This window comes from Carcharodon carcharias, chromosome 34 (genome assembly GCF_017639515.1).
Source record: "Carcharodon carcharias isolate sCarCar2 chromosome 34, sCarCar2.pri, whole genome shotgun sequence".
NCBI classification, from domain to species: Eukaryota; Metazoa; Chordata; class Chondrichthyes; order Lamniformes; family Lamnidae; genus Carcharodon; species Carcharodon carcharias.
The window spans coordinates 12119659-12134029 of record NC_054500.1 but is presented as its reverse complement, the minus strand read 5'-3'; the positions used below and the strand labels follow the sequence as shown (position 1 = coordinate 12134029).

The 14371-nt window shown below is 45.4% G+C and overlaps 1 protein-coding gene across 1 annotated transcript; it reads right to left on the bottom strand.

Annotated features, from left to right (window-relative positions):
* Nucleotides 1–8523: 8523 nt before the first annotated feature.
* LOC121272730 (thioredoxin-like) lies at nt 8524–10000 on the bottom strand. Its single transcript, XM_041179508.1, has one exon. It carries the CDS (start codon nt 9976–9978, stop codon nt 9682–9684), a length of 297 nt encoding a protein of 98 aa, XP_041035442.1. The 5' UTR covers nt 9979–10000; the 3' UTR covers nt 8524–9681.
* Between the last annotated feature and the right edge of the window lie 4371 nt (nt 10001–14371).

Here is a 14371-nt window from a genome sequence, read left to right as displayed (position 1 = left end):
AAGAATGTCCCAGGTTCAGCTGAGGTAGTGATGGAGTGCTGCCTCAACAATCCTGGGGTGGGGGTGGAATTGAGCAATTTATGCACAGCAGGATCCCACAAACAGCAGTGTGTTCTAGATATTGATTGGAGGAACAAGTATTGGCCAGGACAATGGGGAGAAGTCACCTGCTCTTCTCTGAAATTGTAATGTGGGATTTTTAAAAAAGATCTTCTCCTGATCCCTCTCCAGCGACTCCAGTTCGGAGGTCAGGTGAGCAATGGGTTACGATGAACACCCCAACTCCCTGCCCACCCACCCCGCCACCATCCTTAGACAGAGACCCTGCTATCTTTGTTCAGGGTTGAGGTACCAGAAGGGACCCGATCCTCTTGAAACCCTGTTCAGGGACAGGGCGAAGAAAACAAGGAAAAAGACAGGTTCAGATTAATTCAGATTTCCAGCATCTGCAGAATTTTGTTTTCATTTTAGGAAGAAGGCAAACATTTCAAGGATTACAAATGTTAACAGTGAATGGAAAAAAAGGAGGTTCAAATTTCACAACCACAGGATACCCCAAAGCGCTTTCCAAACAATGAAGCACTATTGAAGTGTAATAATCGTTGTAGGAAACGTGGTAGCCAATTTGCACGCAGCAAGCTCCCACAAACAACAATGTGATGATCAAAGGATCTGTCTTCAGCTGATGTTGATTTTCGGGATAATTATTGGCCAGGATACTGGGAGAACTCCCCCGCTCTTCTAGTGGACAGACAGTGCCTTGGTTTTAGGTCTCACCCAAGCAACCAACTTCAGACAGTTCAGCACTCCCTCAGTCCTGCAGAGGGCTGTCAGCCAAGATTGTGCACTCAAGTCTCTGAAGTGGGATTTGAACCCATGATCTTCTGACTCTGAGGTGCAAGTGTTACCCGCTGAGCCAAGTTTGGTGATAAAGCAGACAGGGTTTCTGCACCTGGCAGTGCAGTAGCTAGGTGGAGGAGAGTCTGGGGAGATGGTGGTAAAGTGGAAGCAGATTTGGGGACTATTTTTCATTAGCTTTGGCAACATTTTGAGTTCATTTATAAAGGAGTGGTTCAGCTACGCGGGGGTACCAGGGAAATCTTTCTTATATCAGTAGTTGCTCAGTTGTTTGTGGCCACAGACACATGTGCTTTCCACCTGAGTTGAGGAGCTGGAGATCAGGAGCAGGAATCAAATCCCTTCCCTAGCCCAGGAACATGGGCCAACCACCCAGAAACCAAAATGCAAAGGATGAATTCAAAGTTTCAACTTGAAACTTTCCTGGTCTGTGTCGTCTTCTTAGGCAGTCACACGGGATTGAGGGTGACTTGCTTCCACTCCGGTTTGATGAGTTCTGAGATGGCCGATAAGTCCAATGCACAATCTGCAAACTCTGCCACATGTGGGCAGGTGGTGTCTGAAGGGTTGAGTTGTTTGGAGATTTTGGCACTCCATCCCTCGACTTCATCCCTGCATGTTCCCGACAAATTTTCTCGATGTGTTTGGACCAGCTGAACCTTTATCGTTTTGATCAGTCCCAATCCAGGGATTCCCATGAGTCGGCTGGGATATTTGACCTCTTCAGGGATGCTCTGAGGATATCTTTTAATGTGTTTTCTCTGTCCTCCTGGCCCGACAATATTCCTGGGAGTCTCCTGCTGCGACTGGGTTCCGAGTAGAGCAGTTGCTTTGCGAGTCTGGTGTCTGGCACACGAGCAACATGTCCCGTCCAGTGGAGCTGGCTTTGAGTGACTAGTGCCTCGATGCTGGGCAAGTTGGCTATGTGGCTCGATCCAAGCTGGGGCTCCACATGTGTTACTCACCTTTCTTTGCTCCATTCGATATCCTTGCAGTCATTGCAAAGTGGAATCAGGAGTCATGTTGGAGGGGTCTTCAAAGCTGTAATCTAATTATGAATAATATCACCAGCCAAAGCGACATTGTGGTTTTATCGAAAACTGATGGAAAATGGTGAGATTATTTTTTTGAAGCCTATAAAGTGAGACTCCAAACATCCTCACTTCTAACCTTATGATGGAAGGAAGGTCATTGATAAAGCAGCTGAAGATGGTTGGGCCGAGGACACTACCCTGAGGAACTCTTGCAGTGATGTCCTGGAGCTGAGATGATTGATCTCCAACAACCACAACCATCTTCCTTTGTGCTCGGTATGACTCCAACCACTGGAGAGTTTTCCCTTGATTCCCATTGACCCCAGTTTTGCTGGGGCTCCTTGATGCCACACTTGGTCAAATGCTGCCTTGATGTCAAGGACAGTCACTCTCACCTCACCTCGGGAGTTCAGCTCTTTTGTCCATGTTTGAACCAAGGCTGTAATGAGGTCAGGAGCTGAGTGGCCCTGGCGGAACCCAAACTGGGCATCACTGTGCAGGTTATTGCTAAGCAAGTGTCGCTTGATAGCACTGTTGATGACCCCTTCCATTACTTTACTGATGATGGAGAGTAGGCTAATGGGGCGGTAATTAGCCAGGTTGGATTTGTCCTGCTTTTTGTGTACCTGGACAATTGTACACTTGGCAGATAGATGCTGTACTGGAACAGCTTGGCTAGGGGCACGGCAAGTTCTGGAGCACTAGTCTTCAGTACTATTGCCAGAATATTGTCAGGCCTTGTAGCCTTTGCACTATTCAGTGCCTTCTGCCATTTCTTGATATCATGTGGAGTGAATCGAATTGGCTGAAGACTGGCATCTTTGATGCTGGGGACCTCCGGGGGAGGCCAAGATGGATCATCTACTCGGCACTTCTGGCTGAAGATTGCAGCAAATGATTCAGCTTTATCTTTTGCACTGATGTGCTAGGCTCCCATCGTTGAGGATGGGGATATTTGTAGAGCCTCTTCCTCCAGTGAGTTGATTAATTGTCCACTGGATGTGGCAGGGCTGCAGAACTTTGATCTGATCCGTTGGGTATGGGATTGCTTAGCTCTGTCTATCACTTGCTACTTATGCGTTTTGACACGCAAGTACTGCTGTGTTATAGCTTCACCAGGTTGACACCTCATTCGGTATGCCTGGTGCTGCTCCTGTCATGCCCTCCTGCACTCTTCATTGAACCAGTGTTGATTCCCTGGCTTGATGGTAATGGTAGAGTTGGGGATATACCAGGCCATGAGGTTACAGATTGTGTTCGAGTACAATTCTGCTGCTGCTGATGGCCCACAGCACCTCATGGGTGTTCAGTCTTGCATTGCTAGATCTATTCGAAATCACGGTGATAGTGCCACGCAACACGATGGAGGGTATTCTCAATGTGAAGGTGTGACTTCGTCTCCACAATGACTGTGCGGTGGTCAGTCCTACCGATATTGTCATGGGCAGATGTATCTGCGGCAGGCAGGTTGGTGAGGATGAGGTCAAGTATGTTTTTCCCTCTTGTTTGTTCCCTCTCCACCTGCCGCAGACCCAGTCTAGCAGCTATGTCAATTAGGGCTCGGCCAGCTCGGTCAGCACTGGTGCTACCCAGCCACTCTTGTTGATGGACATTGAAATCCCCCATTCTCCCATACATTCTGCGCCCTTGCCACCCTCAGTGCTTCCTCCAAGTGGTGTTAAACATGGAGGAGCACTGATTCATCAGCTGAGGGAGGGCAGTACATGGTAATCAGAAGGTTTCCTTGCCCATGTTTGGCCTGATGCCATGAGATTTCATGGGGTCCAGAGTCGATGTTGAGGACTCCCAGGGCAACTCCCAACTGATTGTATACCACTGTGCTGCCAGGGATGGTGATGGTGGTGTCTGGGACATTATGATTCCCTGAGGATGACAATGTCAGGCTGTTGCTTGACTAGTCTGTGAGACAGCTCTCCCAATTTTGGCACTAGCCCCCAGATGTTAGTAAGGAGGACTTTTTGCAGGGTCGACAGGGCTGAGTTTGCCATTGTCATTTCCAGTGCCTAGGTCAATATTGGGCATTCTGCCACATTTCATTCCTTTTGCGAGGCTTTGTAATGGTTTGATACAACTGAGTGGTTAGGCCATTTAAGAGTTGACCTCTGGAGTCACATGTAGGATGGCAGATCCCAAAAGGGCATTGAACATTAGTGAGCCCACTTGGTTTTTACAATGATTGACAATAGGTTCATGGTCATCATTAGACTTTTAATTCCAGATTTTTATTGAATTCAGATTCCACCATCTGCCATGGCAGGATTCGAACTTGGGTCCCCAGAGCATTAGTTTGGGTCTCTGGATTACTAGCCCAGTGACAATACCACTATGCCATCACCTCCCACCTATTAACAATCATAAAATCATGGAAATTTAAAGCACACTAGAAAGCCATTCAGCCCATCATAGCTGCACCAGTTGACAAGTAACCATCCAACCTATCCCACTTTCCAGCTCTTGGTCCATAACCTTTGTAGGTTACGGGACTTCAAATACATATTCAAGTACATTTTAAATGTGATGAGGGTTTCTGTCTCTGCCACCTTTACAGGCAATGTGTTCCAGAGCCCTTCCACCACCACCTCCAGCAAAAACATTACCCCTTGAATCTCCTCTAAACCTCCTATCTTATTCTAAATCTATGCCCCCTGGTTACAGACCCCAAGGGAAATAGAATAGGGCCTTCCTATCCACTCTATCTAGACACTGCATAATTTTTTACGTTTCAATGAAATCTTCCCTCAGCCTCCCCTGTTCCAAAGAAAACAACCCTAGCCCATACAATCGTTCCTCGCAACTAAAATGCTCCTCATTCACCCCACCCCCAGTGCTGCCTCCCATTGCAATAGCATAATCTTTGACACCTGATGAAGAAAGCTCTTGACTCAAAAGAAAACTGTGGGTTCAAACCCCACTTCAGGGACTTGTGTAGAAGGGCTAATCCTAACACTCCCACTGTTGGAGGTGCTGTTTTCAGGATGGGACGTATAACCAAGGTCCTGTCTACTCTCTTGGATGGATGTATAAGATCCCATGGCACTATTTGAAGAGGCAGGGGAGTTTTCCCTGGTTCCCTGGTCAATATTTATCCCTCAACCAATATCACCAAAGCAGATCATCCAATCGTGATGGCACATAGCTGTTTGTGGGAGCTTGCTGTGCACAAACTGGCTGCCACATTTCCTACCTTACAACAGTGACTATACTTCAAAAGTATTTTATTGGCCGTCAAATGCTTGTGAGGGTTGATTGTCTGATTATGGTACCTAAATTAAGGTTTGCTCTAGTAGCCTTCACCCATCACACTGCCTAGGACACACCTAACACATGCAAATTTCTTGCTTGATTCAAATTTCAATTTCAACCAGCAGCAAATCACAACTAAATTGAGCCATCAAACTTTCGCAGGTGATGTCTCTAGCAGACCAGCAGCAGAAATATTCTAACAGTCAGTCATAGAATCACACAGTGGCAGAAGAGGTCCTTCGGCCCATCGAGTCTGCACCAACACGTGAGAATAGCATAATCTTTGACACCTGATGAAGAAACCATTTCTGCCAATTTCCCTCTGAAGGTGAAATAGAAGAACCATTGCAGAAACCCTGAGGGCTGCTAGGGCCGTACTAATTAAATCAGGCAAAGCCTCTGGAGCAGTTCAGGATGAATGAAAGTAAGTAATCTACCAGCAAAAGGAACCAATACTTTTTGGATCTCCTGGCAGGCCGTGTAGAATTGGAGGTCAAGACAGCAACAGGATAAAGATTATAAATCATTGCAACAATTACGAGGAACAGCTTTAAGAGCATCCAGCAGCGGTAATTTGGTGCACTTAATGCAGCTGGCATTTTCCAGTAGTGTCTTTTGCTTCCCCAAGAAGCTGAGCTTTGAGTTTGAGGCGCTTTCATGAATCACCGTTGTCATTTAGAGTGATTCCCGTTATGCGTCGATGCCTGCATTTCTACAATTGAAATAACTTTTAGAATCCCATAATCCAGAGACCTTGGGATGCTTAGTCATTGAATTTATTCAACACAGAGATCAACAGATTTTCAGATAGTCGTTTAGTAGTACAGAACTTGAGAATCAAACAGTATGTCCCAGCCGCTGTTAGCTATGGTCAAGGCACAGACCGTACCCAACCAGTCCACGCTTGGAAAACTCAAAACACAGTGTCCAACATTAGATGTGATTCCACGATTGGACAACATTTGCTGAATAATCCTCAATGTGCTAAGAATTACTCTGACAACTAATTTAAGATTGTCAGTCGGGCTCGTAGTGTGGCACATTTGCGTGTAGTGGAGGCTATGTGTATTGATACACAGGGCCCTGTTCTTTGCAGAGAGAAAAAAACATGTACACACGTTGCAGCAGTTTCAGCTAAACAAAATAGGTGACAGCCATTCGCTGACTCATTCCTCAGGTCAATGCCTTGACCAATCAGGGTCAAGCTGCCCGGTTTAAAATTCAAACAATGCTTGGCAGTTAACTGCCAGTCACCATCACTGGTGCGTTCTCCATGGAAGTGTCTCTACCAATCAGAGTCCACTTGCCAACCAATCAGCACTGTCTTCACATACAGTATAAATTGTTGTTTTCCCCTTATATTGGTACTCTTGATCAGTACAAGACAAAAAGCTTCAACGTGTCTCTTTTTTCAGCAATACTCAGATTTTCAGATGTTAAGGAGATCAGAGGATAGTGCAGGCAAGTAAAGTTAAGGTAGAAAATCAGCTATATCTTCAAATGGTAGAACAGGTTCAAGAGGCCAAATGGCCTACTCCTACTGCTATTTCTATGTTCTTACAAGAAGCCCTGAAAAGCCATTGACAGAATGCGGCAGCAATTCTTGCCTACAAAGTCTTACTTCCTCGGTACATCAATTAAGAAACGGCTACAGAGTTAACAGCCAGCTGAACTATTTTAAGAGCAGTAAATGTAACGAGATTTTTTTTTGCAGGAAACATCAGATGAAGTTAAATTCAGTTAAAGCACGAACTAGTTTAGGCAAATTTACAGGGTGGAAAACAATGTACATTATTATGCGTAATGGTTTGTCTATTTAGCAATCACAGTTATGTGCGACAAATGAAACTTTGCATTTTCAAATCTGGTATTTTTATTTACTAGTAACGTTCTTGTGGCATTACAGTCAGGTGATGACTGTGATGACACAGCTGAGACACATCATTACATACGAACATACGGAATAAGAGAAGTAGGCCATTTGTCACTTTGAGCCTGCTCCACCATTCAATAATTTCATGGCTGATCTGTTTGTGGTTTGAATTCCACATTCCTCACTACCCTCAATAACCTTTGATTCCCTTACCTAACAAGAATCTATCTATCTCTGCCTTAAAAATATTCAATGACCTTGCCTTCAGATGCAGTGTTCCAAAGTCTCACAACTCTCTGAGAAAAAAAAATTCTCCGAATTTCTGTCCTAAAAGGGCGGCCCTTAATTTTAAAACAATGCCCCCCAGTTCTGGACTCACCCACAAGAGGAAAGGTCCTTTCTACATCCACCTTGTCAAAACCATTCAGGATCTTATTTACTTCAATCAAATCACCCCTCATTTTTCTATACTCCAGTGGAAATAAGTCCAGTCAGTCCAATCTTTCCTCATAAGACAACCCACTCATTCCAGGTATCGGTTTAGTAAACCTCCTCTGAACCACCTCCAACACATTTACATCCTTACTTAAATAAGGAGACCAAAACTGTAGTGTTCGAGATGTGAGCTCACCAATGTCCTATATAATTGAAGGATAACATTCTGACTTTTATGTTCAATTGTTCTTTTAATAAAGGATAGCATTCCATTAACCTTCTTAATTACTTGCTGTACCTGCAAACATTTGTGACTCATGCACTAAAACACCTAGATCCCTCTGCACCCCAGAATTCTGCAGTCTTCCTCAGTTCAAGTAATACTCTTTTTTTATTCTTCCTGCCAAAGTGCTCGATCATTGCTCAATAGCACTACCTGGCGGCCACAGGAAAAATTTAGGTAATTTCACATACAGGATTTCTATTAAATGTTTACATAGACAGTTTTAATGTTAAATGTTGACATAAAAGGGCAATCACAAATCAGGAAGTCGGACAGGAAGCGCACATATACACAATGTCTTCCCGTCCAACTATACAAAATGCTACACAAGTGATCGTATTATTTTATTAATGTGTATTTGAACGAGAATGCCAAGCAATCAGTAAAAACAGAATCCAGGCAGCCATGTTCTGAAAGTACGGTTCAAGTTTGTCGAGAGGACCTGAATAAAAGTTTTACGTTGAAATAGGTTGATTTAAGCAGGAATTTTTCACACTACAAATTCCTGTTGCCATGTTGAAGAAAGGTGAATTTTTTTTCCATGCTCCTGACTATAAGAACCGATGTTCTAAACTGCTCGAGATATCCTGCCACTGGTTCTGATAAGGCATGTAGAGACTTAACTATTTAAGTAACACACTATGTGATGGGAATAAATTGATTTATTTATCTATCTCCAGTGAGTGAAGAACATAGTAAATATTTATTTTCTGGGAATTAATAAAAGACTTCTCATTGGAGGTCTGCAGTCATCTCCCAGTTTCACAGTCACCCATGTAACAGTGCTTTTATTAGCCAGACTGTGGTATATTAATGGCCCATATAATGCACAAATGCTGTGCATGATTGATTCTTAAGATTAGCTGCCTGTTGTTGTGATCTAATACACTACACATGGCAATAGTGGGCTGAGACTACCTGATGTTGGTCATGCCCATCCCAAATAGGTAGTGTATCCATAGGGATGAGTGGAAAATCAAAAGCCATTCTCAAGATTTTGAGTTTCAAAATGGACGCTGAAAGATTCGAGAACCTAGAATTAGGGGGTGCAGTTTCAGGAATAAGGGCTATTTAGGACTGAGATGAAGACAAATGCCTTCACTCAGAGGGTTGTGAATCTTTAGCATTCACTATCTCCAAGGGCTGGGGATGCTCAGTTGTTGGGTGAATTCAAGGATGAGATTGACTGATTCTTGAACTATAGGGTTATGGGGAACAAGCAGGAAAATAGAGATGAGGCTAAGGTCAGAACAGGCATGATCTTGTTGAATGGCGGAGCAGGTTCAAGGAGCTGTGCAGCCTCCTCCTGCTCTTATTGCTGATGTACCACAAGCCAACCTCACATTTTTTTAGATCAAAATCAAATGCTTTTGGAAGAGACTCGGGCCTTCTCTCACAGTAGAATGAAAAAAAAATGTTTTAGGGAGAAGCAAAATTTTATTGGATTTTCCAATAAGTTGGTGCCAATTCCCCACATTCTCAATAGCAGGAAACTGTTATTGAGCACTACCCAAGAGGAGTGGAGTCCCTTCCATTAAACCCATAGCACCAACACTTTTAAATGAGGGTTTAGATCGTAGCTTTGAAGGTTGGGACAGCTTTGTCTCCATACTTGCTTTCTGATACATGTTCAAGGGTACAGCAGAGAGAGAGAGAGAGGGCAAATACAAAAAAACCATGCAGCTTCCATGAGGTTATTCCGCCCCTGGGGGTGAACCCAGCTCCAAAGGCTTGCAAAATGTAAATCTATCACCTACAATTTGTTCAAAGTTCATGCTCTGCGGGGCATCAGTCAAAATAAGTGTGGGTTGCTTCTGGAAATGAGATGGGGAACCAGCTAGTAAAACGTTTCGACATTAGAACTGGAGGCAGTTTGGTTCGAAAAGGTTTGCATTCCTTCTGGGTTTTTTTTTTATTATTGAAAGGGACAGGTCTTATTTCAGTTCCTTGATCTTCTCCTCCACCGACTCTCGGCTGTCGTCCAGGACCTCGGCCACCTTCTTGCCCATTTTGTAGAACTGGAAGGTCGGGATGTGGATGATGTCGCAGGCTTCGGCCGTGTCCTCCGAGTCGTCGACGTTCACTTCGTAGAACTGCACCACGGTGTTGATCTGGGCGATCTCCCGCAGGACGGGCTTCAGGAGCTGACACGTCTCACACCAGGTGCCCGAGAAGAAGATGACCACCAGGCGCTCGCCGGCGTCTTTGATGGACTTGTCGAACTGGGTCATGCTGTTGATGGTTTTCAGGGGAATGCCCTCGGCGGCCTTGCTCGGCGTCGGGACCGGGGCCGGGGCCAGCTGCAGGGTCCCCTTGTCCGAGGACCGGGCCGAGTCCCTGCGCCGCTTGGCTCGGTCGACGGAGGCCGCCTCGGCCTTGGCCGGCGGCTGCCCGACCTTCGCGCGGGAAGGCCCCACCTCGCCGGGTGACTGGGCCGCCTTGGGCTGCGAGGCCCTGGCCTTCTCGGAGGCCGGCGGCGCGCTCTTGCCCTGCGCCTTCTTGGGTTTGCCCAGTGTACTGCCCGCGCCCGCCATGTGCCCGGCCTCTCTCTCTGACACGTGCTCCGAGCCGCTTCCGCCCCAGCCCATCAGACACGCTCCCTTCATTGTGACATCACCCACTGGCCCCGCCCAGCCTGCAGCAGAAACCTCGCGATTGGCCAAATGAAAGGGCCGCCTCCCCCAACCGCCAATCGGAATTGAGCTAACAATACGCACTGACGCAGTTGAACGCCATTTGCCACTAGCTGGATTTAAATTCAGCGCCGCTGGGCTGAGAGCCAATAATTTTTCTTTCACCTCTTCGTGATTGGTCAACGTTGCTGTTAATTACCCAATCAATGGTGAAGCGACAGTTATTGCCAGGGAACTGAACTTATCATGATGCAGCAAGCGGGGACATTTGTTCATAGTCAGCCAATAGGGGTGGTGGAGGGCTGATCGCTTCGAGTTCAATGAGCCGAGGCTGAAGGTGAAGAGGTGAAGTGAGCAGCCGAGATGGGGCAAGTGCTGTCGCCGGGAAAGCTCTAGAAGGTTGTACCATGACCGGAATCCCGTTGCGCCTCGAGGGAATGGTGGCGCGCATGTGCGGTGGGCAGAGGCGCGAGAGCGGGAAATTTGCCGAAAGCATGCGCAGTTGGGCGCCGGTTCTCAGGAGGGGGAGGGAGGGGCGAGGAGTGACGTTATTGGACCGCGCCGAAATTGACGGCCACGCCCCCATGTGGCGTCACAGCAGCGCCCTAGTTACGGTATCTATCCAACAGGAGAGGGGCACCGGCATCTCTGAGGTCCCGTGTGAGGAGGTCAATGACCAACCTTAGGTTGGAAGGAATTGGAGGGAGGGCCAGGAATTTCACCACGTTAAACCAAACAAGATGGGCAGACATGAGGCAGATGAAATTCAATGCAGAGTAAGTGTGAGGTTATGCACTTGAGGGAAAAAAAATTAAGGCAGACAAATGTGAACTTAATGGTCCTATTTTAGAGGGGGGCTGGATCAGAAAGACCCAGAGGTTCACATGGAATCTTGAGGGTGGCAGGACAAATTGATTGACGAATACAGGATATTGCGCTTCTAAAATAAAGGCATGAGATGCGAAAGCAAGAAAGTTATGGCAAATATGTCAAAATTACTGGTTAGACCTCAGCTGGGGAGCATTTTGTCCAATTCTGGGTAACACACTTTTAGGAAGGATTGGAGAGGATGCATAAGAGAGCTGGTGCCAGAACTTCAGTTATGCAACAAGATCTAGAGGGAGATAAGAATTTATTTTACACAGCCTGTTATTATGTAGACTGCATTGACTGAATGGTGGGAGCAAATGGTAACTTTCAAAAAAGAACTGGCTATCTCCTTTAAAAGAAAAAAAATGCAGGGGATTGCGACTAATTGATAGCTCTTTCAATGAATGAGCACAGGCACGGTGGGCTGAATAGCCAGTTTCTGTTTGTAAGACTCAATGAAAAATATGGGCTGTGTTAATTTATAAAAAACTAGTAAGAAGAATATCACAGAACATTTACAAGCGCACAAAGTCATTTGGCCCATTGTATTTTACCAGCTCCTTACCGTATCAATCGAAGACAAATCTCACCGACCTGTCTTGCTCCATGTTCCTCTATTTCTTTTTCTAATTTGCAGATGTAATGGGCTTCACCACAGTATTTCCTGTGGAAAAAATATCTCATGCTGTCTAAAAACCCTGCAAAAAATAATTACTAGTTTGCTCATACTCTTTTTAGTGATTGTTTTTATCAATTCTTTGGTTGGAGGAAATGGTCTGTCTCTATTTGACATATCAAAACCTTTCAGAGGTTCCTGACTTTTCCAAACAGATATAGCATTATGGGCAAACAGATATTTCATTGCGAATTGGATTATTGGAAATAGGACTTTTTTCTGCTCTCCATTTCTGGGGTATCTGCCTCTCTAATTCTGCACCTCCTTAGTCCTTATTTCCTGTTTCTGTTTTATCTCCCCACTTTTATTGCTGCATGTCCTTGTCTGTTAATAATGCTGTTTGAGCCAGAAACCTTCATCAATAGGTTACAAAATGGGGTCTGCTGTCAATGAAAGTGTTTATCTGGTTATGTAAGCATTCCAGTCAGCATTCTGTGTCACTGTTCAATTTAACACACTGTTAATTCCTATAATAATTATCTGGCATTTTTCCACATTTACCACCTATTGGATGTTGCTTGAAATATCCAATAGTGCCATTGTCTGTTATCAATTTTCTATTTCACATTTTGATATGAAAAGCTCTAGCCAAGCTATCCCAATACAGCTACAAAATTGACATCTATCCAGCAATGTGGAAAATCACCCAGATATGTCCTGTACACAAAAACCCAGGACAATTCCAACCAAGCCAATTACTGCCCCATCAGTCTACCCTCGATCATGGAAGGGGGTCATCAACAGTGCTGTCAAGCGGCACTTGCTTAGCAATAACCTGTTTGGGTTCCCAGCTCCTGATCTCATTACAGCCTCGGTTCAAACGTGAACAGAAGAGCTGAACTCCAGAGGTGAGAGTGACTGCCCTTGACATCAAGGCCACATTTGACCCCAAGTGTGGCATCAAGGAGCCCTAGCAAAACTGGAATCAAGGGGAAAACTCTCCACTGGCTGGAATCATACCTAGCATAAGGGAAAATGGTTGTGGTTGTTGGAGGTCAATCATCTCAATTCCAGGACATTGCTGCAGGATTTCCTCAGGGAGGTGGCCTAGGCCCAACCATCTTCAGCTGCTTCATCAATGACCTTTCTTCCATCATAAGGTCAGAAGTGGGGATGTTCATTGATGATTGCACAATGTTCAACTCACTTGCAACTCCTCAGATACTGAAGCAGTTCCATGTCCAAATTCAGCAAGACCTGGACAATATCCAGGCTTGGGCTGACAAGTGGCAAGTAACATTCATGCCACCCAAGTGCCAGGCAATGACCATCTCCAACAAGATAGAATCTAACTGTCACCGCTTGACGTTCAATGGCATTACCATCACTGAATCCCCCACTGTCAACATTCTGGAGGTTACCATTGACCAGAAACTGATTTGGACTAGCCATATAAAAACTGTGGCTACAAGAGCAGGTCAGAGGCTAGGAATCCTGTGGCAAGTAACTCACCTCCTGACTCCCCAAAAACCTGTCCATCTATCTATAAGGCACAAGACAGGAATGTGATGGAATACTTGCCTGGGTGAGTGCAGCTCCGACAACACTCCAGGACAAAGCAGCCCATTTGATCGGCACCTCATCCACAAACGTTCACTCCCTCCACCACTGTTGCACAGTGGAAACAGTGTGTACCATCTACAAGATGTGCTGCAGGAACTCACCAAGCCTCCTTCCAGACCCATGACCACTACCATCTAGAAGGGCAAGGGCAGCAGATGCATGGGAACCTCTGGAAGTTCCCCTCCAAGCCACTCACCATCCTGGCTTTGAAATATATCACTGTTGCTGGGTCAAAAACCTGGCACTCCCTACCTAACAGCACTATGGGTGTACCTACACCACATGGACTGCAGTGGTTCAAGAAGGTAGCTCACCACCACCTTATGCTGGCCTAGCCAGTGACACCCACATCCCATGAATGAATTAAAGATAAAAAAATAAGAGCTTTGGAGATTTCCCATAACTTGAGACCAGTCACAGATTAAATATAAAAATGGAAAGGGTTTGCAAACTGACTCCTGTTGTGTGTGTCTCGTTAATTTTTCCAGCTTGAAAAGTTGCTATTAACAACTTTTGTTTCCAGTTTTTGAGCTGCTTGTGTGTCCAGCACCATACTTTGTCTCATTATTTTAGTCACAAAAGCAGAATGTTTGTCGAGCTTTTACAGAGAAAAACTTGAAATCTATTTCCTTTGGAGGGGAACTCCAAAACAAGAGACACAAATTTAAAATTTGAGCTAGGTTGATGGGTGATGTCAGAAGCACTTGTTCACAGAAAGGCTAGTGGGAAAGCTGCTGAGGCCTGGTGTGGGGGTGGGGGTACAGGGGAATGGGGAGGTCAATTAAAACTCAAACCTGAGACTGGTCATTTTCACAAAGGGTATTAAGGGTCATGGAATTAAGGCAAAGAGGGGAGTTGAGATATTAGATCAGACATGATCTG

Coding starts and splice junctions, on each gene's coding strand:
- LOC121272730 (XM_041179508.1), bottom strand. CDS start 9,978: ATGACCCAGTTCGACAAGTCCATCAAAGACGCCGGCGAGCGCCTGGTG.